Source organism: Lissotriton helveticus, chromosome 3_1 (assembly GCF_964261635.1).
Source record: "Lissotriton helveticus chromosome 3_1, aLisHel1.1, whole genome shotgun sequence".
Classification (NCBI taxonomy): domain Eukaryota; kingdom Metazoa; phylum Chordata; class Amphibia; order Caudata; family Salamandridae; genus Lissotriton; species Lissotriton helveticus.
This window is the reverse complement of record NC_136061.1, coordinates 1,801,363,060-1,801,389,071: the sequence shown is the minus strand read 5'-3', so window position 1 is coordinate 1,801,389,071 and position 26,012 is coordinate 1,801,363,060. Positions and strand designations below refer to the sequence as shown.

The window sequence follows — 26,012 nt, the reverse complement described above, 5'->3', positions numbered from 1 at the left end:
AGTTCAGACATGGCTATATGCAAATCAGTCTGACCCTGTGCCCCATGGGCACAGTCCAGCCCGAACTGCCAAGCCATGCCTTCCCTGGACCGGAAACAAGCATCCTGGGACCGGTTTCGGATTCATAATCCTCATCAGCCAGGCTATCTTGAATCCAGTGGCCAAGTGAACAAGGGACTCACGTCTGAGCATACCCTGCCACACTTAGGGCGAACAAAGCGATACAAAAGGAGATGATGGACGGAGCGTTTCAACAAATCAAACACTCACCCCCAGTCAACTGATATGGGTTTAATCCATCACCATTCTTTAGTTCACTCAGCCACCCCAGTTCAGACATGGCTATATGCAAATCAGTCTGACCCTGTGCCCCATGGGAACAGTCCAGCCCGAACTGCCAAGCCATGTCTTCCCTGGACCGGAAACAAGCATCCTGGGACCGGTTTCGGATTCATAATCCTCATCAGCCAGGCTATCTTTAATCCAGTGGCCAAGTGAACAAGGGACTCACGTCTGAGCATACCCTGCCACACTTAGGGCGAACAAAGCGATACAAAAGGAGATGATGGACGGAGCATTTGAACAAATCAAACACTCACCCCCAGTCACCTGATCTGGGTTTAATCCATCACCATTCTTTAGTTCACTCAGCCACCCCAGTTCAAACATGGCTATATGCAAATCAGTCTGACCCTGTGCCCCATGGGAACAGTCCAGCCCGAACTGCCAAGCCATGTCTTCCCTGGACCGGAAACAAGCATCCTGGGACCGGTTTCGGATTCATAATCCTCATCAGCCAGGCTATCTTGAATCCAGTGGCCAAGTGAACAAGGGACTTACGTCTGAGCATACCCTGCCACACTTAGGGCGAACAAAGCGATACAAAAGGAGATAATGGACGGAGCGTTTGAACAAATCAAACACTCACCCCCAGTCAACTGATCTGGGTTTAGTCCATCACCATTCTTTAGTTCACTCAGCCACCCCAGTTCAGACATGGCTATATGCAAATCAGTCTGACCCTGTGCCCCATGGGAACAGTCCAGCCCGAACTGCCAAGCCATGTCTTCCCTGGACCGGAAACAAGCATCCTGGGACCGGTTTCGGATTCATAATCCTCATCAGCCAGGCTATCTTGAATCCAGTGGCCAAGTGAACAAGGGACTCACTTCTGAGCATACCCTGCCACACTTAGGGCGAACAAAGCGATACAAAAGGAGATGATGGACGGAGCGTTTGAACAAATCAAACACTCACCCCCAGTCAACTGATCTGGGTTTAATCCATCACCATTCTTTAGTTCACTCAGCTACCTCAGTTCAGACATGGCTATATGCAAATCAGTCTGACCCTGTGCCCCATGGGAACAGTCCAGCCCGAACTGCCAAGCCATGTCTTCCCTGGACCGGAAACAAGCATCCTGGGACAGGTTTCGGATTCATAATCCTCATCAGCCAGGCTATCTTGAATCGAGTGGCCAAGTGAACAAGGGACTCACGTCTGAGCATACCCTGCCACACTTAGGGCGAACAAAGCGATACAAAAGGAGATGATGGACGGAGCGTTTGAACAAATCAAACACTCACCCCCAGTCAACTGATCTGGGTTTAATCCATGACCATTCTTTAGTTCACTCAGCCACCCCAGTTCAGACGTGGCTATATGCAAATCAGTCTGACCCTGTGCCCCATGGGAACAGTCCAGCCCGAACTGCCAAGCCATGTCTTCCCTGGACCGGAAACAAGCATCCTGGGACCGGTTTCGGATTCATAATCCTCATCAGCCAGGCTATCTTGAATCCAGTGGCCAAGTGAACAAGGGACTCACGTCTGAGCATACCCTGCCACACTTAGGGCGAACAAAGCGATACAAAAGGAGATGATGGACGGAGCGTTTGAACAAATCAAACACTCACCCCCAGTCAACTGATCTGGGTTTAATCCATCACCATTCTTTAGTTCACTCAGCCACCCCAGTTCAGACATGGCTATATGCAAATCAGTCTGACCCTGTGCCCCATGGGAACAGTCCAGCCCGAACTGCCAAGCCATGTCTTCTCTGGACCGGAAACAAGCATCCTGGGACCGGTTTCGGATTCAGAATCCTCATCAGAATGGCTATCTTGAATCCAGTGGCCAAGTGAACAAGGGACTCACGTCTGAGCATACCCTGCCACACTAAGGGCGAACAAAGCGATACAAAAGGAGATGATGGACGGAGCGTTTGAACAAATCAAACACTCACCCCCAGTCAACTGATCTGGGTTTAATCCATCACCATTCTTTAGTTCACTCAGCCACCCCAGTTCAGACATGGCTATATGCAAATCAGTCTGACCCTGTGCCCCATGGGAATGGTCCTGTCCGAACTGCCAAGCCATGTCTTCCCTGGACCGGAAACAAGCATCCTGGGACCGGTTTCGGATTCATAATCCTCATCAGCCAGGCTATCTTGAATCCAGTGGCCAAGTGAACAAGGGACTCACGTCTGAGCATACCCTGCCACACTTAGGGCGAACAAAGCGATACAAAAGGAGATGATGGACGGAGTGTTTGAACAAATCAAACACTCACCCCCTGTCAACTGATCTGGGTTTAATCCATCACCATTCTTTAGTTCACTCAGCCACCCCAGTTCAGACATGGCTATATGCAAATCAGTCTGACCCTGTGCCCCATGGGAACAGTCCAGCCCGAACTGCCAAGCCATGTCTTCCCTGGACCGGAAACAAGCATCCTGGGACCGGTTTCGGATACATAATCCTCATCAGCCAGGCTATCTTGAATCCAGTGGCCAAGTGAACAAAGGACTCACGTCTGAGCATACCCTGCCACACTTAGGGCGAACAAAGCGATACAAAAGGAGATGATGGACGGAGCGTTTGAACAAATCAAACACTCACCCCCAGTCAACTGATCTGGGTTTAATCCATCACCATTCTTTAGTGCACTCAGCCACCCCGGTTCAGACATGGCTATATGCAAATCAGTCTGACCCTGTGCCCCATGGGAACAGTCCAGCCCGAACTGCCAAGCCATGTCTTCCCTGGACCGGAAACAAGCATCCTGGGACCAGTTTTGGATTCATAATCCTCATCAGCCAGGCTATCTCGAATACAGTGGCCAAGTGAACAAGGGACTCACGTCTGAGCATACCCTGCCACACTTAGGGCGAACAAAGCGATACAAAAGGAGATGATGGACGGAGCGTTTGAACAAATCAAACACTCACCCCCAGTCAACTGATCTGGGTTTAATCCATCACCATTCTTTAGTTCACTCAGCCACCCCAGTTCAGACATGGCTATATGCAAATCAGTCTGACCCTGTGCCCCATGGGAACAGTCCAGCCCGAACTGCCAAGCCATGTCTTCCCTGGACCGGAAACAAGCATCCTGGGACCGGTTTCGGATTCATAATCCTCATCAGCCAGGCTATCTTGAATCCAGTGGCCAAGTGAACAAGGGACTCACGTCTGAGCATACCCTGCCACACTTATGGCGAACAAAGCGATACAAAAGAGATGATGGACGGAGCGTTTGAACAAATCAAACACTCACCCCCAGTCAACTGATCTGGGTTTAATCCATCACCATTCTTTAGTTCACTCAGCCACCCCAGTTCAGACATGGCTATATGCAAATCAGTCTGACCCTGTGCCCCATGGGAACAGTCCAGCCCGAACTGCCAAGCCATGTCTTCCCTGGACCGGAAACCAGCATCCTGGGACCGGTTTCGGATTCATAATCCTCATCAGCCAGGCTATCTTGAATCCAGTGGCCAAGTGAACAAGGGACTCACATCTGAGCATACCCTGCCACACTTAGGGCGAACAAAGCGATACAAAAGGAGATGATGGACGGAGTGTTTGAACAAATCAACCACTCACCCCCAGTCAACTGATCTGAATAATAATCCATCACCATTCTTTAGTTCACTCAGCCACCCCAGTTCAGACATGGCTATATGCAAATCAGTCTGACCCTGTGCCCCATGGGAACAGGTCAGCCCGAACTTCCAAGCCATGTCTTCCCTGGACCGTCCATCATCCCCTTTTGTATCGCTTTGTTCGCCCTAAGTGTGGCAGGGCATGCTCAGACGTGAGTCCCTTGCTCACTTGGTCACTGGATTCAAGATAGCCTGGCTGATGAGGATTATGAATCCGAAACCGGTCCCAGGATGCTTGTTTCCAGTCCAGGGAAGACATGGCATGGCAGTTCGGGCTGGACTGTTCCCATGAGGCACAGGGTCAGACTGATTTGCATATTGCCATGTCTGAACTGGGGTGGCCGACTGAGCTAAAGAATGGTGATGGATTAAACCCAGATCAGTTGACTGGGGGTGAGTGTTTGATTTGCTCAAACGCTCCGTCCATCATCCCCTTTTGTATCGCTTTGTTCGCCCTAAGTGTGGCAGGGTATGCTCAGACGTGAGTCCCTTGCTCACTTGGCCACTGGATTCAAGATAGCCTGGCTGATGAGGATTATGAATCCAAAACCGGTCCCAGGATGCTTGTTTCCGGTACAGGGAAGACATGGCATGGCAGTTCGGGCTGGACTGTTCCCATGAGGCACAGGGTCAGACTGATTTGCATATTGCCATGTCTGAACTGGGGTGGCCGAGTGAGCTAAAGAATGGTGATGGATTAAACCCAGATCAGTTGACTGGGATGATTGTTTGATTTGCTCAAACGCTCCGTCCATCATCCCCTTTTGTATCGCTTTGTTCGCCCTAAGTGTGGCAGGGTATGCTCAGACGTGAGTCCCTTGCTCACTTGGCCACTGGATTCAAGATAGCCTGGCTGATGAGGATTATGAATCCGAAACCGGTCCCAGGATGCTTGTTTCCGGTACAGGGAAGACATGGCATGGCAGTTCGGGCTGGACTGTTCCCATGAGGCACAGGGTCAGACTGATTTGCATATTGCCATGTCTGAACTGGGGTGGCCGAGTGAGCTAAAGAATGGTGATGGATTAAACCCAGATCAGTTGACTGGGATGATTGTTTGATTTGCTCAAACGCTCCGTCCATCATCCCCTTTTGTATCGCTTTGTTCGCCCTAAGTGTGGCAGGGTATGCTCAGACGTGAGTCCCTTGCTCACTTGGCCACTGGATTCAAGATAGCCTGGCTGATGAGGATTATGAATCCGAAACCGGTCCCAGGATGCTTGTTTCCGGTCCAGGGAAGACATGGCATGGCAGTTCGGGCTGGACTGTTCCCATGAGGCACAGGGTCAGACTGATTTGCATATTGCCATGTCTGAACTGGGGTGGCCGAGTGAGCTAAAGAATGGTGATGGATTAAACCCAGATCAGTTGATTGGGGGTGAGTGTTTGATTTGCTCAAACGCTCCGTCCATCATCCCCTTTTGTATAGCTTTGTTCGCCCTAAGTGTGGCAGGGTATGCTCAGACGTGAGTCCCTTGCTCACTTGGCCACTGGATTCAAGATAGCCTGGCTGATGAGGATTATGAATCCGAAACCGGTCCCAGGATGCTTGTTTCCGATCCAGGGAAGACATGGCATGGCAGTTCGGGCTGGACTGTTCCCATGAGGCACAGGGTCAATATGATTTGCATATTGCCATGTCTGAACTGGGGTGGCCGAGTGAGCTAAAGAATGGTGATGGATTAAACCCAGATCAGTTGACTGGGGTTGAGTGTTTAATTTGCTCAAACGCTCCGTCCATCATCCCCTTTTGTATCGCTTTGTTCGCCCTAAGTGTGGCAGGGTTTGCTCAGACGTGAGTCCCTTGCTCACTTGGCCACTGGATTCAAGATAGCCTGGCTGATGAGGATTATGAATCCGAAACCAGTCCCAGGATGCTTGTTTCCGGTCCAGGGAAGACATGGCATGGCAGTTCGGGCTGGACTGTTCCCATGAGGCACAGGGTCAGACTGATTTGCATATTGCCATGTCTGAACTGGGGTGGCCGAGTGAGCTAAAGAATGGTGATGGATTAAACCCAGATCAGTTGACTGCGGGTGATTGTTTGATTTGCTCAAACGCTCCCTCCATCATCCCCTTTTGTATCGCTTTGTTCGCCCTAAGTGTGGCAGGGTATGCTCAGACGTGAGTCCCTTGCTCACTTGGCCACTGGATTCAAGATAGCCTGGCTGATGAGGATTATGAATCCGAAACCGGTCCCAGGATGCTTGTTTCTGGTCCAGGGAAGACATGGCATGGCAGTTCGGGCTGGACTGTTCCCATGAGGCACAGGGTCAGACTGATTTGCATATTGCCATGTCTGAACTGGGGTGGCCGAGTGAGCTAAAGAATGGTGATGGAATAAACCCAGATCAGTTGACTGGGGGTGAGTGTTTGATTTGCTCAAATGCTCCGTCCATCATCCCCTTTTGTATCGCTTTGTTTGCCCTAAGTGTGGCAGGGTATGCTCAGACGTGAGTCCCTTGCTCACTTGGCCACTGGATTCAAGATAGCCTGGCTGATGAGGATTATGAATCCGAAACCGGTCCCAGGATGCTTGTTTCCGGTCCAGGGAAGACATGGCATGGCAGTTCGGGCTGGACTGTTCCCATGAGGCACAGGGTCAGACTGATTTGCATATTGCCATGTCTGAACTGGGGTGGCCGAGTGAGCTAAAGAATGGTGATGGATTAAACCCAGATCAGTTGACTGGGGGTGAGTGTTTGACTTGCTCAAACGCTCCGTCCGTCATCCCCTTTTGTATCGCTTTGTTCGCCCTAAGTATGGCAGGGTATGCTCAGACGTGAGTCCCTTGCTCACTTGGCCACTGGATTCAAGATACCCTGGCTGATGAGGATTATGAATCCAAAACCGGTCCCAGGATGCTTGTTTCCGGTCCAGGGAAGACATGGCATGGCAGTTCGGGCTGGACTGTTCCCATGAGGCACAGGGTCAGACTGATTTGCATATTGCCATGTCTGAACTGGGGTGGCCGAATGAGCTAAAGAATGGTGATGGATTAAACCCAGATCAGTTGACTGGGGGTGAGTGTTTGATTTGCTCAAACGCTCCGTCCATCATCCCCTTTTGTATCGCAATGAAAGTGACCTAGCAATAAATCAAGAGGAAAAGAGTTTACAAATAGTTAGGGCTGATATATGTGACGAGGAAAGAGCTAGTGTGGTGCAAAATGGTGGAGTTATTCAGAATGAGGAATGTAACTTCTGCCTTATTTCATGGAACATAACTGGCTTGAAAAATAAACTACAGTCAATGGATTGGCGGTCCTTTATCGATACCAATGATATTGTGGCTTTACAAGAGACTTGGTTAGTGCACCCGGTATTTAGATCTGGTTATATTACTTTTTACAAACCTGCCATTGCTGCGCAAAGGGGGAGGCCGATGGGGGGGCTTACTATCTGGGTAAGGCAGAGTGATAGGTATTTAGTCCAGCAGCTGGATACCGAAGGAAATGATATATTGGTAATTAAGGTAAGAAAAAATGGTACAAAGGACGTTAAAATTATCAATGTATATGCAAGAGGGCGACCCGGAGGGAAAAACTCAGGTACTATCGCCCTTTTAGATTTCTATCTTAATATGTATAAAGGGGTGAATGACATAGTGGTCGCTGCCGACTTCAACTGCACTTATTGAGCCATTAGTCACAAATTATATTGATTTAGGTCATGAAGAAGATCTGCTATGGGAAATTCCCCAATTATCTTTGGCCCCGATTAAGAAATGGTCGGAGGTGGCCATACAACTTAATGTTATATGCCTGGAGCATGGACTTAGAGCGACCAATGGGAGGACCTTGTCGGATAAGAATGGGTCCCCAACTTATAGTTGTGGGACAAGAAGAAGCAGTATTGACTAAATTCTTGTTAATAAGGAATCTTGGCCAAATGTAATCGATATGACCATTGTGGAGAGGGTGGAGAGTGATCATAACCCCCTGGTGCTGAAGACGGTATGTGTGGGTAAAACTTTAGATCAGGTGCCCCGACCGGGAGTAGAAATCTATTTAAGTAATGACACCCGAAGAGTAAAATGATCGAAAATAATATTAGAACATGACCAGTTGGAGGCTATAAATGCCTTGGTGTCCAAAGCTACGGCAGACCTCGTAAACTGTCAGGATAATCCAGGAAATGAGTCCAAAGTTACACTGGTACATAATGATTTTTTTAACAAGCTGAAAGGTAATTTTATTTCTAAAATATTAAAGAAGAGCCCGCAAAGGTATCCATAGATTAATGGTATGGGAATACATGCAGGGTGGCTTACAAAGCATTAGCTTTGGCAATTAGATCTAAGAATAGGGACAGCATCCACCAAGCTCGAGCAGATTATAAGCTGGCTCAATTCAAAGCCAAGAAAGAATGGGATGAAGAACCCTGGCACGAGTTTTATGTTTCCAGCTTAGATAGGAATTTGGTCGAATTTTGGCACTTGTTGAAGTGGGGTAAGGGTAGAACTAGCCAACCACCTACAAATCATGTAGCGCCCGAGCAATGGGTCTCGCATTTTAAAAAACAATTTGCTGTGGAATATGGAGTCTGTGATTTACCACAGGGGCACTTGGATATTCAAGCTGATATTCCTATGCTCTATTTTACCAAACAGGAAGTAGAAGCCGCCCTAAATAGTGTACGAAGAGGCAGAGCTCCTGGGCTTGATTGTGTCCCTGCAGATTTGTTTCTGCATAATAAGGTACTTTGGGTAACATATATACAGACTCTAGCAAACGCAATTGCAAAGGGTTCCTCAATCTCTGAGTCTTGGAAAGGTGTGGAGATTTTACCTATTTTTAAAAAAGGGGACAGGTCAGATCCAAGTAACTACAGGCCTATTAGTTTAATTGACTGTTTACAAAAGGTGGCAGCTAGGCTTGTGCTGAGCCGCATCCAAGACTGGATCGATGAATGTAACATCCTATCCCCTTTACAGGCGGGATTACGCTCACACCAGAGTACCATTGACCAGGTTTTTAGATTTGTTTCAATTTATTGGCGCGTCGCAATCCTTAATGGCGGGAGATTATATGCTGCTTTTGTAGACCTAAAATCGGCGTTTGACTTGGTTCCTAGAGCCAGGCTGTGGGATGTTTTAGCCAAACAGGGTTTGCCCAAGGACTTGTTGGCTTTTCTGATTAAATTACATGAAGCAAACTTTGCCCAAGTCCGTTGGGGCCAGCATGGCCAAGTGACTGACAGGTTTCAGGTCGAACGAGGGGTTAGGCAGGGGTGCGTATTGGCACCGACCTTGTTTTCACTTTATATTAATAGGGTGATGAAGTACTTTGATAACCACTCTACTGATGCCCCGATTTTAAATGGCAGTAAAATACCTTTGTTAATGTTGCCGACGACCCTGCTAATATCAAAAAACCAGCAAGGCCTGCAGATGGCTATAGCAAGGTTTGAGTTGTTTTGTAAGGACTATGGTTTCATAATAAATGTAGACAAGACTAAGTCTTCATAAGCAGAAAAGAGTAAAATGAATAGTTACCATGAACAATGCTATACTTGAGCAGGCAAATGTTTTTACTTACCTTGGTATTACACTAAGTTCTAAACTTAAGTGGAATCCACATTTGGACATGTTATTGCTTAGACATGCACAATTGTCTGGTGTTTTCTTAAAAGAACACCAGCTATCCCACACCAAGCCGATTGCCCCTATATTGAATTTATAATGCAAAAATTACAGCATCTGTATTGTATGGGGCGGAATTATGGGGTTTTAGTAATCTATCTGCACTCTCGACTTCGCAAAACAAATTTATGAGGGCTGTCACGGGCTTACCCCAATCCACTCCTCTTTTACCGCTTTATTATGATCTGGGAAGCCAGTATTTGGAGGATGTGGCTCATTTTAGACCCGTTCCCTACTGGAGGAGGCTCTGGGTTACCCCGGAGCTTTCCAAATATGCCAATGCTCTCTTGGAGGTCAGGGATGCAGCTGGTGTGGGAACATTTTTGCGGTTGACGCAGGTTAAGACAACACTGTGTGACCTGGGCTGAATTTGTTGTGGAAAATCCAACTAATGTTACGTTTCCGTCCCGTAAAGAACTTAAGGGGCTATACTGGAATATGGTTATGATGAAACGCTTTTCGTCCATGACGAGCATGTCCCTGTCAAGGGCTTTCTTAGAGACCAAACATGTACCCGTTTACGAAAATTATAGGCACTCTTCCTATCAAATGGTTTACAGGTAAATGGGGTACAGGTTCCAGTATGGACTGCCCGTTTTGTCCAACTCATCGGGAATCTATTGCCCACATATTTTTTATTTGCCCAGTCTATAGGAATTTGAGGAATAAATGGTTAAAGCCGATTTGTCATATGATGGGGTTTACTACTGGCACTGAAGTCTTAAGGATTTTAAAAACAGATGGTAATGAATTAAATATAATCGCTATCACCAAATTATTACATGGCATGTGGATAATCCGTGCCTATGGTATGAGTAATCAATGAATATAAGAGATGTGACTGTATTAATGGTTTTATAGATACCTGGCTTATAGATGGTGGCTGTTTTATGGAATTATTCTTTTCATAATGAATTTTATATTAACTTATTGTATTTATGTATGTCCGTAATATGTAGCCTTGGATCATTTCTATGGGGAGCTCTATATTGTAAGGATGAATTCTAATGTTTTTATGGTTATTGTTTTAAAAATGTAAATGTCTTTTATGATTATGTAATCGAATAAAGACTACTTGAACTGAACTGAACTGAACAGTAGGGCACTGTTTTGGTAGGATCAGAGCCCCAGTACTTATACCCAGTCGTGCCTTCAAAGTGGGGGTGACTTGAAAGCGGGCCCTTGTAGTGCACAGGTCCTCCTTTCTTCCCAACACTGGCTCCAGACTATCAGTAGAGGGTAATCCGCCCTTCGTGTGGGAAAAAAGACACTGCCTATTCAGGTGTAAGTGTAAGCTCCCACTCCCTCTTCTGGCCCAGGAAGAGCTATCAGAATGCAGATGAATTCAGCTGAGGTCTAAGTGACAGTAAACTGCACACAGGCCCTGCAATGACAGGCACTAGACAGGTTTGAAAGGCTGATTCTCTGGGTAGCACAACAAGTGCTGCAGGCTCACTAGTAGAATTTACATTACAGGTCCTGGGTATGTGATATGCCACTTTACAAGAGACTTAAAAGTTGATCTGAAGAGGAGGTTTTCTTTATGTGACCCCGGGGGGAGGGAGTTGGGGAAAGTTGGAAGTTACCATGTTACGATTTCCTTTCCTAAGACTTGCCTGGTGTGTCCGAAAACAGTACTATGCATATTAACACAAAAAACTCAGTTGAGAACAATTTATCCCTTTACAGGATTGTATTATTTCCTTGAATGTACATCACTTACTCTCGATTATTTTAAATATGTAAATACTGCTACAAACGCAATGTACTGTGTTTTGCTGGACGTGTACAAATCATAATAAAAAACAATCAATAAAAAAAGAGACTTGAAAGTAAACTAAATCTTCCAATTGGGTATACACCAAGGTCGCCATGTTTAGGAGAGAAGCACATGCACTTTGGCAATGGTCAGCAGTGATAAAGTGCTCAGGGTTCTAAAGACAACAAAAAGATAATGCAAACATAAGAGGTAAGCAGGCAAAAGGTTTGGGGGAAGGCCACCCTGAGGATGGCAGGTCTAACAAATGTCCCTCCACCTGAAAGTTGGGAGATCTACCGAACCTCTAGGGAGTTCTCATCAGCAAGACGGAAGAACCTGGATAGAAAAATCAGCATTGCAGTAGTCTACCACTGGTCTGTGTCCCACCCTAAAGTCCATACCTTGTATAATATGAAGATAAAAATATCAGTTGGAATTAGTTTAGGAACGCTGATGCCTGATATGAATCCCTCTTTCAACTCAGAGAAGCCTATTAATAAAAGTAAATATATGCATGTATATTAACTAACATATGTATTTACTGCAGCAGCTACGTGTAACGCTGTACTAGTTTGCTATTCACCATTTCTAAGTGTAGATACACACGTAGGTGTAGACTTACATGCCCTCACCCCCTCAAATCAAGAAGTGAATCCTACTGCAATTTTTATGAGTGTTAAGTTAATCATGGACACTTCGCACATGGAGCAATGGTCTTAAGGGCACATGCATCATTCATAGGTTTTGCGATTCTTAATTTGCGAAAATTACCGAATCGCAAATTAAGAATTGCAAAATGCTATGCATCATTTTTTTCACTATTTATTTGCGAATCGGTAAAAATCGCAATTTTTACCGAATCTCAAATAAATAGCGAATTCCAAAGTGCATTTTCACAATTCCCATTGATTCCTATGGGCCGAAAGGCCCATAGGAGTCAATGGGAAGGCATTTAAGAATTTGCAATTTGTTGATGCATTCCAAGGGTGCAGGGGGGGTCCAAAGGACCCCCCCTGCACCCCTGAAATGCATTTGAAAGTGCATGTTTCACACACACATGTCCTAAGGACATGTGTGTCTGTAACATGACAGTTAAAAAAATTAATTTTTTTCATTTTTGAAAGATTTTCGCAAATTAACACGAGGGTCAACCTCGTGTTAATTTGCACTTCCTATTTCATAATTCACATTTTTTTTAAAATAGATGCATTGCATTTAAGGAATCGCACAAATGCGATTCCTTAAATGCATTCGCATTTTTTAGAAATGCAAAAAAATGCGAATTAAGAAAAAAAGTTTGATGCATCCCAAAAATGGTTTTTGCATTCGCAAACGGCCGATTTTTCCGATTCGCACCGTTTGCGAATGCAAAAACCAATGATGCATGTGCCCATTACTCTTTTGTGAATGTGTGTTTGCATTAAAACTTCCCACTTAATCCCTTCTTAAATTTTCATAACCCCCTCCTATTTTGTAAGAAGTTCTCCCCATTTTCCAGCCTCGTCCCCTTGTCCCTCTCACCTATACTGACAAAACAGCTTCTTACCTTTGGAGGATATCTCTGCCACCGTAGTTTGTGATGTGCATTTTGTAGTACTCGAGTAGTACTGCTACTTTACATGCTACAAAATGCAGATTGTGAATAAATCCCAGATATTTCTGCCATTGATGGAGCATGCCCCTCATACAACAAAACAAGTCTGAATTAATCTTAAAAGTCTGAAAAGCTGCCATCATTTTTTACTTCTCCTTCGCTGGTTACTCTCTGTGTTTGGAAGTGTTGACAATTCTACTAATGGATTAGCAAATCCTGGTTTTACCCTCGACTGCTAGGAGGCATTATTAAATCCTCAGAGGTGAGTTAACATCCCTCCACCGAGCGCTCCAGATGCTAGTAAAATACCAAATACATATCCTGCCCTTTATAACACAGCAGCCGCTTTCACTGCATGGTGCACCTCTCCTTACCGTCATCTCAGTTCCGCAGTATCCTGCCACTGGTATGGCTTGGGCTATGATCACACTTACACCTCCCACCACATCCGTATAAGTAGGGTCGGTGCAGTTCGGGTTCAAGGTATTGAAATGGATGCCTGTGATGCTGTACTGGAACCTCTGCAGCAGGCACTTCTTGAGGGACACGGTCATTTCTGTACCTGCACATTGAGTAGTGGGGACGATCTCACTGTGACCTGCAACAAAACAGGACCAGGTGATTAGAGACCTAAACACTCCGCATGTTTAAGCCTGTGTAAAACACATCCTTGTCAACACACACAGACTCCCATGGAAACACAATAATCACACGAGTTAGACTTATTTATGTATTTATAACCTTCGGACTAACGCCCCGATCAGTACTTGTGGCGGAAGGGGATTTTTGCTGTATTTTGAGAATAGGCCAGTGATTTCGAGAGAAAGTGAAAAAAACATATTACCAGACTTTGGGGTGGTCCGCACAGTTATTGTTAAAACATCCTCATGAGTGGGTTAATGTTAAAAAGCTACAGACATACGAGACAAACTAGAATATCATGCTACATACAACGAAATACGAATACATTGCTAGATATCTAGGAGCCGAATGTAATGTAATTCATATCAGAAGAATGTGGGTTATAATAATCACCTGTTTCAGGGTAATTTTAATTGAACCATTCATGCAGCACAGACCGAGTCTTCTGGACATTTTCAGGTATAGTTTGTTTATTTATAAAGTGTGCACCATCAAATGGAATGGCTTCTTTGTGCTTTAGTAGTAGAAGAATCGAATTACCAGGGAGGGGTGTGCAGAGACTCCCTGTGGTAACATCGTTGCAGCTTTCTCTCCCAGTACAAAACTTATGCTTCAGAAAATGAACCCACTTTGCCCTCTGGCACAAGGCTATGTGCGTTGGTACATGGCTGCCAAAAGTGCACCAGTGCATGGGGAGAGAATAAATGCAAGCAGGAGATTTACCTGGGCACTCCCTGTTCAGTGCTGGATGAACGATACTTACAACCGTTTCACTTAGTGTGCGTGCTGTTTGGTGTAAGGACAGCCAGCCCAGATAAATGAACAAGAGCTAGTGGGGAAACCACTGGTATACCAAACGCACAGCAACAATTTTTTAAAGTATCACAATGCAATCAAAAGAGAGAGAATAAATGCACCATATCTTAATTGATGTGGAGCACTCTTCCTCTCAGCCTTTGATGCGAGGCAGTGACGCAACTTTGGTGCAGTATTGCCTTGCGTCAGATGAGCAAATCTGAGCCTCAGTCTCACTCACTACCAGTCACTTGACTTTCACCGAGACACACATGCTTACTCATAGAGAAACATTTTCTCACTCATACCCACGCTCTCTCAGTTAAATGCACTCTCACGCACAGGCATGCACATAACATACATTTAAAACCAATTTTACTTACCACAGTTGCCACTATTGGTCCTAAGTGTGCTTCATTTTATTACACTAATGGTGAATAACAGAATATTATTCATTATTAGTATAATGGAAGACAAGCAAACAATAAGGAATGAAGAGCCCTCACACTGTTCCTGGCACTTACTTTGCCACCTCTGAGGCCAGGAGACGCACACGCAGTGCCAGGGTTCGTAAGGGGCAAGCCAGGGGTTGCAGCTGCAAGTGCAACCCTTAAATGATGTCCATGGATTTAGGTTTTAGACAGCAGAGCATTTTCTCATGTTACATTACTAGGGTTTGTATAGCGCCAACGCGGGAGTGCTTAGGTGCAGGTATTCGTGATTGTGACTTGGTGCATTTTATTACCCTTTGCGGGGGTCCACGGGTGCATGGGTGGTTCAGCCTCTTCCTAGACAAAGGCTGGATGGCGCTCTTCTATCTGATAACTATTCCTGATCACACCAATAGATTGATGCCGGTATCAAATAAGGCTGCTCTTTTCTTTATCGGTTTACTTTTTAGTACTGCGTGCAAACACATATGTGTAACTGGATTTAAATAGCATGATTTCAACCACTGGGCTGCTTCACGGCACTCCCCGAGTATGCAGAGGTGGTTTGGGATGGCTGTACTTTTCAAGTGCCTCTCTAGGGTGTTCTTCAGACAGCACCTACATGCAGAGAGATGCATCTCACAGTGAAGTAGTCTCCAACCTGGCGCACCCACAACAAGTGAACATGAGGTGTGAACTATCTGCTCCCAGCTATGCACAGGTAATACAACAGTCGTCAGGAAAGAGGCAAAAGCTGTTCTCATTTAAAGGAACCTTAACACTCTTAACAGAGGCTGCAACCTCCCTGCCCTCCCCATTCACCCATCTACCAATTGGCAGTGCTACAGGAAGATTATTCAGAAACTCCTTTAACAGAAGGACCTCATCGAATTTCTACAGTGGCCTTGTCTCCTTTGTCCTCATTTGAGTGACTAGGTCATCTCCGTCCCGCTTCAGGATTATCAACAAAGCACTTCGACTGTCTGAGAAACAAAATCACCTTCATCTTGTGCACAGGAGCAGGCCAGGGGCTATCAAAATGGAACCCACCACCCTCCATTACTCTGCTTCCCTCATTCTTACAATGCATGTACTATACTGGCCCCACATACACACACATGCTCAGCATACACTTGGTATGTTGGCTGTAGGTACCTTTCACACCAGCAGTTACTCTGCTGAGCCATGGAAACAACCAAGAACGGGAGTAGGTAACAAACCAGTGTAATATCTGTTTGCTCATTGATTAGACGCTGTCAGCCAATGTCAAACAACTAATTCTACTGAGTGAGTAAAAAAACAACAACAAACTTTAATACCGAATATGAGGGAAGATCATTAAATGAGACCTTTTCTTTTTCTGAGCCATCTCCTGTTTTGCAGCGAACAGAACCTGTACCAAGGTTGGCATAATCCAGATTGTTTAAAAGATCTGCCCTGGGGTAGGCTCACACATTGGTAGGCTCTTAGGGCCTACCTTCAACTACGGCGGGTTGCGGCCTGACAACGGCCGCACTGCAGAACCACAAACAGAATTACAACTGCGGCGGTCAGCCTGGCACGAGACCACTCCAACTGCCATGGAACCACGTTCTCTGGTGGTCAGACAGCAGTCTGAAGGGAGCAATTTGCCAGCCATGTCATTGAGGCTCTACCTCCATTTTACTGCTGGCCCTGAGGAATGAAAGGGGGCCCTACAGGGCCCCCTCTTGCCCCCGTGCACTGGGGTACATGCAGGGGGGCACATGGTGTGCCCTCCTGTCTTTATGCCCCCCAGTTCAGGACAGCATGGACTTTACAGTCCTTGCCATACTGGACCACACTGTTGTTGGCCCACGGGGCTGCCTTTCTAAGGCTCTCTTATGATCCTTTGAAAGGCAGCACCGTGGGACAGCTGCCACAGTACTTCTCGCCGGATTTTAACTCATAATCTGACCGGTGGTGTGCGGACGGCTTTAGTGGTCCTGGAGCTGGGCTGCAGCGTGGCCCCCACTCCAGGACCGTTAAAGTCCAAATCAGGCACTTAATGTTTAAGTAAAGTGTACACAATGGGCTCACATGTTTTAAGCGATGCAGCGATGCAATAGAAGCCGATGTTCACACCAGAACATGGGTTACTATTGGAATTCACAAGGCCATATTATCAAGCCTATTATCGCCGCTTTACAGGCAGTTTTCTGCCACTAAAACGGCGATCATTTTTAACGTCCTGCTTGATAATATGCCCCAATGCTTTTTTCCACTGAGTAAATTTGGATGAACATAACAAAAGGTTGATGGAAGTGTTGTCCTTAGGATTGATCTAGCCTGGGCTTCAGATGAATTACTGAGCAGGGGAGATATGAAGGTAGGATTGATCTAGCCTGGGCTTCAGATGAATTACTGAGCAGGGGAGATATGAAGGTCATGCCAAAAATCTCATCGGATCATAATCCCATAATATTTACATTTGACTTAGCCTCAGGCATAAAAGAAGGGCGTTCTTTTACTTTTCCAAGATACTTACTCTCGGATGAGGTCTTTGTAACCCTGCTTAAAACACAGATAAAGGAGTTTATTACATTTAACAAAGATACTGCTAGTATACTTTCAGTTTGGGATGCCTGTAAGGCCTTTATTAGAGGAACAGCGCAACAATATATATTTAAACAAAATGCAACAAGGAAAAAAGAAACAAAGGTAATGACAGATAATATTTTACATATTGAAAAATTATTGGCCGACAGGCTTAAAGAGGAGCATCGGAATAGCATAGATATATCACTTCTGGAAAATAAACTTATGAGTATACGTACAGATATGAAAAGTTCTTTTAGGGAAAATAGCAGGTGTAAGATACTTAAATACAAAATTTCACAATATGAATCTGGGGATCGAATAGGAAAGCTTCTGGCATATAAGGTAGCGGAAGAGCGAGCATCGACACTAATTAAATCTATAAAAGGCCCCAATGGTATCATATATACACAGCCTGTAGATATAAGGGAGCAATTTGTTTCTTACTATGAAGAATTGTACACCCCAGAGACTAGGGCTAGTTCAGAGCAGATCCAATCTTACTTAAATGATAATCTTCCCGCAAGACACTTTTTAGATCAGGAGATTTTAGATAATCTGGAACAGAATTATACAATAGAAGAGTTACGCATAGCTGTGCTCTCACTCCCCTCTAATAAAGCGGCTGGGGAAGACACGATTCCTATTGAACTATATAAAATCTGTGCCGAAGAATTACTTCCCCTTTTCTGTTTAGTTGTGAACTCAATAGGCACATTAGGCAAAGCCCCGGAATCCTGGAAAACGGCGAAAATTATGTTTTTTCTAAAAAAACACAAACCTCCAATGGAATGTGGGTCATATCGGCCTATTTCGTTAATAAATACGGATGCTAAGGCCTATTCTAAACTAATATCAATGCGACTGGCATCTCTTATGCCGCAGTTAGTTAATGAGCAACAGCATGGTTTCATAGCTGGTAGGGATACTACTGCCCACGTTAATATGGCGATTACGGCATTTGATATAGCGGCAACTAATCTCACCCCACTCGGTATGATTTTACAGGACGCAGAAAAAGCGTTCGACCGAGTGGGGTGGGATTATCTGTGGAAAGTGTTAAAGCAGTATGGGTTTAAAGAACGCTTCCTTAGAGGTATACAGGCCATATACAGGGATCCTAATGCTAAAATTAGCTATGCGGGGGTACTTTCAACAACTTTCACAATATCAAGGGGGACTCGACAGGGGTGCCCACTTTCACCCCTGTTGTTTGCCCTCTCTATGGAGCCCTTTATAAATGCCCTGCAGAACCAAGAGAAGATAACATCGGTAGAACACGAACATAAAACTCTCAAAATTACTGCATATGCAGATGATTTAGCTATATTTACTACCAATGTAATAGATGCTCTATCAGGAATTACAGAAGAAGCGGAAAAATTCAGTGACATTTCCGGCTATAAATTAAACTTTAATAAAACCCAAACTATCATGAACTATCAAACCAACCAATCAGTCACTGGGCTATGTAAGTCGGCTGTTTACTTAGGGGTGACCATATCTTCTAAAATAAATGAAATAACCAAACTGAACTATGAACCTTTACTTAAGCAGGTTACATCAACGCTTAAAAAATGGCACAAAATCCCATTGAATATTCTGGGGAGAATTAATTTGATAAAAATGAACATCCTGCCCAAATTCTTATATTTTTTTCGTTCTATTCCCCTCCGAGTTAATAATATATTCTTTAAGAAGTTAGAAGGAATATGCAGTAGCTTTATCTGGAGCTACAAAAAACCCAGGAGGTCTATGGCGATTCTAAAGTTACCCCTAGAGAAGGGCGGATTGGATTTTCCGGACTTTAAGTCATATTATTTTGCATCTTTTATAGGACGCTTTAGGAGCTTATTAAATAGGAATACAATTTTTTTCTTTCACCAATTTATGTTAGGCATAAATTTATCTCAATTTTTAACAAGAATACAAGACCCACATTTTTTCAAACGCGTCAAATTTAAGACCGCAAGGGACATGGTAGCGATTTTTAAATTAGTTATGAAATTTTGTGACACCGCTTATTTTCACTCAGACTTACCATTGTGGGACAACCCAGGGTTACCTGGTATTTTTAACGATAAAGTCGGGAGAGAGTGGGCTAACTATGGGATTAAGAGATTGGGAGACCTATATGGCCCCGAGGGCTTTCTTCAGTTCTCGACTTTACAAGTAATATATTCGCTACCAAGTGAAATGATACTCAAATATCTGCAAGTAAGGGACTATTTTTGACAGAAAATGAACCTGAAAAAAATTACTAGCTCGGACATTTGGGAATTTTTGTACAGCTCTAAAGAGAAATCACTAATTAGCACAGGTTATAAACATTTAATCCAGCATAATTCGGATGACTGTCCTCGACTGTCTCAAAAATGGACGCTTGAATTAGGAATCAATGTGACACCACAGAATATCTCAAATGCTTTCACAATTCTTAATAAAACTATTTATTCTTCGAGTTTAAAGCTTCAATTACACAGGACGGTCAGCCAACTTTATCATACGCCCCAGAAAATTGCCAAATGGTCACAAGATATTGAGCGTACCAAATGTCCTAAGTGTGATCTGGTGGCAGCAGATCTTATTCATATGATCTATTCCTGTCCAGCACTGAAATCGTTCTGGCAAGAAATAGAAATTACTCTATATCAAAAACAACTGATTAGTTCTCCACTTAATTCATCTATGGTTTTACTTTCTATACATGAGAGGAGCAACAATAATCTAAATTGGTTAGACATAGCAATTTCCTGTGCTAGATTGGTAATAGCTAGAGCTTGGATATCACCGAACCCACCTCATAAGACGGAGTGGCTAATGTTATTACATGAGATATACACTATGGAAAAAGCTCTTGCTAAGAACAGGAGCCGGAAATCTGTAGATAGAATGGAAAGGATTTGGGCTAATTTTGTATAAATGTTAAGTGTTATAAGATGAACTTTTATGTGGTTCCCCCCCCCCCTTTTTTTTCTTTTCTTTTCTTTTCTCCTTTCTTTCCTTTTTCTCTTTTTCTTCTGTAAAATGTCTTTTTGTTAGGCTGAAGCTGTAACATTTAAAGAATACTGGCTTAATTAGTATACTGATGCTATCCCTGATATCACTCTAAATTATGGTATGTTATTTTTTGCTACAATGTCTTTCAGTTTGTGACTTGTCTGCCAAATAAAAAAATTTAAAAAAAAAAGAAAAAAAAAAGGAAGTGTTGTCCAAGCTACAAGACTCAGGTCTCACTGTAAGACTTGATAAATGTAAATTTGATGTGAGAGAGATGGAGCATTTGGGTCATTTGGTGTTGGGCTCAGGTATTAGGCCCAGACTCACTTTAGTAGATGCTATTTCTCGTATAAATTATTAAGAGAACAAAGATGAACTTGTATAATTCTTAGGCATGGCGGATTTCTACAACAAATTTGTGCCATGTTTTACTCAGAAGACTGAACGTATGAGAGAGCTTATGAAGAATGTACATGAGTTTGTTTGGAGTCAAGCTTCTTGTGAAGAATTTGATCTAATTAAGAGGGTTTGACTGAGGCTCCCAATTTAGCAAGATTTGACCCTTCCAAAGAGTCATATATTATGACCGACACCAGCTGTAAAGGATTGGGTGCCGTTTTGTTACAGACTGGTAAATATTTTGACAACACCATTTTGTTTATTTCTAGGCCACTTAGGGGAGCAGAATGCAATTATTCAGTTGTTGAAAAGAAAGCCTTGGGGGGCTACTGTGCTATTCGCAAATTGAAAAAGGTTCTGTGGAGCAAACATTTTTCGGTTGTTTCTGATCACAAACCTTTAAAGGAGGTGTTTGGAAAGAAAGGTATTGATTGTGATTCTCACAGGATAAAGAAATGCAAAGTTGCGCTGCAGGACTTTGAGTTTGATGTCTCCTATTTACCAGGTTCGAGTAACATTCTAGCTGATTGTTTGTCTAGATTGGGTGGATCGGATATTATGGATTCCTGTGATACTGATGATTGTTTTGCAGGTGAGGATGTTGAAGAGGATTTGAAAGTTTGTGTGGTGAGTGAAGGCATTTTAACTGAAGTGGAATGGCTGGATGGTTTTAATGATGATTCCGTTTTACAACAGGTCATTTCCTATAGTGGTTGGTGTGAGAAGCGTGATTGTACTGAACAACTGAAGGGGTATTGGTGTGTTAAAGAGGAATTGTCTGTTTGAAGTGGTTTACTCTTGAGATGTAGGAGGCTAGTGGTGCCAGAAACTCTACTTGACAAATTGGTGGCAAACACTAATGCGAGTCATATGGGCATCGCAAAACCTAAAGAAAGAATTAGGGAGGCATATTGGTGGCCTGCCATGGATGTGCACATAGAAAGAAGTGTACATACTTGTCCTCAGTGTGTGAATAGTGACAAAATACTCAAGTGCAGGACCCAACTGATGATTATCAGGAAACAAGCCAATGGTCCCTGGGAGGATGTTGCTGTGGATGTTTTGGGTTCGGTGAAGATAAGAACACAGGATCGCTATGTTTTAGCCTGCATTGACATGTTTTCGAGGTGGCCGGAAGTAAAAACTGTTAATTTGGTTGATTCTATCGTGGTCATTCATTTTTTGGAGGATCTTTTTGCGTGTGATGGGTTGCGAGCATCTGTGTTGTCTGACAACGGAGTTCAATTCACCTCTGTATGGTCAAAAGTTTTTTGAGAGAGAGGCATTGTTCATAAGCAAGCTTTGCTACATCATCCTGAGTGCAATGGCATTGTTGAAAGGTTTGTGAAGGTACTTAAAGAGGCAATACAGTTAGATGTTTTCTCTGGCTGTGACTGGGAGGATGCAGTAAAGAAAAAGGTGTGTGAATACAGATTCACTTCGAATTCTTCAACTGGAGTTTCACCCTTTAGATTGTTTAAAAGGAGGGTTGCCAATACCCAAGTCACTCCTCTTTCGGTCACTTCTAGAAGAAAGGAGGCTGGTGGAGTGGAGGACTGTACCGAGGGTTGGAAAAACAGAAAGTTAGAAAAGATGGTGAGGAGAAACATTGGTTTTGATGAGAGAAAAGCTGTGAAGAAAAGTGTGGTTCAGGTTGGCGATTGGGTTATAGTAAAACTTCCAGGAAGAAGATTTGGTAAGTCAAACTTTGGTCAGCCTAATAAGGAGGTCAAACACTTGGGTAATGCAATTAAACCCCAAGATCACTGGATTTGGAATCTCAACAGGATTTTGAAGTGTCTTTCCAAAGTTGCTGGTGAGGGTGCCGGTGTGAAAGGCTCTCCCACCCCACAAGTTGTGGAAAGAAGGTCTAATAGACTGAGAAGGATTCCAATTCATTTACAAGAATGTGTTTATCTTTTGTTTCAATTTTTTTGGTGTGTGTTTTTTTTTGTTAGGGTTGATAAAGCGGGAGGAGATGTGGTGTTCTACTCTTATCTAATCTAATCTCTGTTCTACGTTGTTGCCAAGGTTGCTGTTCCATGACAGAATGTTCCACGGTTAAGAATGTTGTTTCTTGAATTAGCAATCAGTTGCTGTAGTTATCTGTAGGATGAGGTCTCTACAATTGGAGTTATATTAAAACAACCTACTTCAAAGGATCTGCCTCCCGTGTTTCTTTTTAGAGGTGCCCAACACCTCACATTGTTTACGGTTATAGAATCCTTTCCGCACAGTGCCTCACTACCGTATGTTACATTATAATTTTGCATTTATTACTTTTAAGAGCGGAAGATAGGTAGGTCCCCCCAGGAACCTCTGCAGAGATCTAAATGCAGTCAATATGGTGTTAACTCTCCTTTGCAAGTCCATCGTGTGTAGCTGAAATGATCCTTTATCACAGAATAGTACCCCCAGACAATTGTAGGTCTTTACTTGCTCCAGCTGATGGTTTTGGAGATACCACTTATGCTTGTATTTTGTCTGAATCTTATTATTAACTTCCATTACTTTAGTCTTGGCCTCATTTGTTACCATGCCATTTGCCAATGGGTACTTTGATATTCTATTTATAAAGCATTGTAGCACTATCTTTGTTTGGCTTAATAAAATAACGTCATATGCGTATAATAAATTTGATATTTGTTTTCCTGCTAATTTGGGGGGAAAACATTTTCATTGTCCAGGGCATGTGTTAGGTCTGATAAACACAAGTTAAATATGGCGCGAGAACACACCTTTGTTTTGGATCCCAATGACATATTAATTTTTCTTGATAGACTATAGTGATTGAATTGCTTTTAGAAGGCTGGCTGGTATTCCTTGTTTCTTCAACTTTTCGCAAAGGGTTTGCCGATGCAAACAATCAAAGGCAGATTTGAAATCCATGAAGCAAAGGTTTAATGGTTGCTTCCTGGTTTTGTATTTGTCTATTAGTATTGAAAGTACTAGGATATTAGTAGTTGTTCCCTGCCCTTGCACAAAACCTGATTGATCTGACAGAATTATCTGCTTCTCAGTTTCCCATTTTGATGACTCTGTCAGAAAAATTCCTCAGAAGAGTTTAACATCTGTATCTCGTAATGTAATTAATTATTAATTGGTGGGATGTGCCCATCCACCACTTTTGTAGATATAAATGTGTGGGACTTGTAAAGCGCACTGCTGTCCGTAAGCGTCCAGGCGCTGAAGACCGCTGGGGAACCCGTCCTGGCTTTCCCTGTGAGATGGTCCCTTCTGGGTATCTCCAAGGTGAAACCAGGCATCCCCGGCGTCTGTGGGGGGCCGTTGTAGAGATGAGGCAAGCTTAATGCCCAGAGTTGCAGAGTGTGATCCCTGGTTAGAGTAGGCACCGAGGTGAGAATTATCGAGTCCGCTGACCCTGGTCCACGACCCTGCCGCGTCGGAAATTGAACCCTGGTCCCGGGCCGTTCTCTGCTTCCGGGTCTGCCGCCTCTAACCAGTGAGCCACACTTCTCCACTTGGTGGATAGGTGGTATAATGGAGCTTTTCCATCATTCCGGTGTTGATGATGATCGAGCTGCTTGATTGAAAACTCTTGTTAGGTATTCTGCCCAAACAGTAGGGTTACCTTTATATAAAGCAAATGGAATTCTGTTTGGGCCTAGGGCTCCATCATTTCTTTGTTTTCAGATTAGTTTGCATACATGGTCTTCAGTTATATTCAATTCCATTTCAGTATTCATTTTATCTTTTCCTATGTAGTTAACTGTAGTATCACTTTGTTTAACTTATGGGTTACTGTTCAAGTGAGTTGTTAAAATCCCTACCCAAACGGCTTCCCTTAGAGTAGATGTTGTGGTCACCTTATTAGTACTATTCAAACTGTTAATCATTTTCCAGATGGTTTTTTTTCTTCATTTTATAGTGCTTTTGCACAGAGTACTTGTTTTACTTGAGGTTTTTCTTCCCAAAATAGCTTCCTCATTTCCCAGGTAGTGCTTTTTAATTTGGAACAGAGGTCTAGATTATCCTACCTTACATCGGATCCTCCTTCTCTATTTTTGAATTCCTAAAGACCTCACTTTTCAGTTAACCAATCTGCCCCAGGCAGGGCTAGGTACACACACCTGCTCAGCACCAGAATACACTTACATGATAACACATGTAAGAAAGTCAATCAATAAATCCATCAATTCATCAATCAATCTGGATTTGTAGACCAATGCTAATCACCCATGAGGGTATCCAGATGCTAGGTTCCTGTGTCAGTTAGTTGAAGAACCAGGTCTTGAGTCCCTATCTGCATTCCATTAGAGAAGGTGCTGTTCGGAGGTGGAGTGGAAGGCCATTCCAGGACTTGGCTGTGAGGAAGGAGAAAGAGCGACCTCCACTGTGGCTTTTGGCGGATGCAAGGAGTGTGAGCAAGGGCACAGGAGGCAGATGGCAGGTGTCTTGCGGGTTGGTGGAAGTTCAGGTGGTGGTTAATGTGTGCTGGTCCTAGGCCATGGAGTGCTTTCTAGGAATGTGTCAGAAAGTGGATAATTGGGTTAGATGGTAGTCCCTGAAAGTAATATTGTTGCTGTTCTTTTTTGGTCTAGTAAAGGTTTCAGTAATGTAAATTTAAGCTTTACCCTTGGGAGCTAAGGCAAACAGCAGACAGACCATTATCACATCACCTTCTTCATCAATTTAATGGTGATCCCAAAGAGGTGCAACAGAAGAAAACACAACAATGGAAAAGGAATCTTCGTAATATAAACCACAATGAACTAAGTACCCTCTGCAACAACACCTTGACTCCTCAGACCAACATAGAGGACATCAATGTCCTCACAGACTTCTACAACCTTCCATATTTGAAGTCATAGACTTGGTTGTAGGAGAGTAGGATCTGCTTACTATGGTTACCACCACTTTTTACTGTGTTTCACCGGTTCATCGACTTTAGTCTGGCTGTGGCCCTGCTAATCAGGACCCCAGCCTAGATGTTCTCTCTCTAAATTGATTGCATGTACATTAGGTACACACCAGATTGGTTACTGGGTTACCCTTGTGAGTCCCTAGTAAATGGTACCGTAGGTACTAAGGGCAAAGGTACCCCCAGAGGCTGAAGCATGTATTATGCCACCCCTGGGAAGCCTTCCAAAATGGCACCACAGATCTGCACTTGCAGCCTGGGTAAGGTGGTGTAAGCCCCCCTTACTGGGATATAGTATAGCTATACCCATAATTTAAAACAGACACATATTAACCTATAAGTCACTCCTATTGCAGGCCTTAAC

At 43.9% G+C, this 26,012-nt stretch overlaps 1 protein-coding gene across 1 annotated transcript in view; it reads right to left on the bottom strand.

Moving 5' to 3' along the window:
• Window positions 1–26,012, bottom strand: part of LOC144823828 (uromodulin-like) — a 722,123-nt gene that overhangs the window by 318,730 nt on the left and 377,381 nt on the right. Inside the window, exon 4 of the mRNA XM_078682690.1 lies at window positions 13,318–13,541. Coding sequence (XP_078538816.1) covers window positions 13,318–13,541 — 224 coding nt within the window. The remainder of the gene's footprint in view (window positions 1–13,317; window positions 13,542–26,012) is intronic.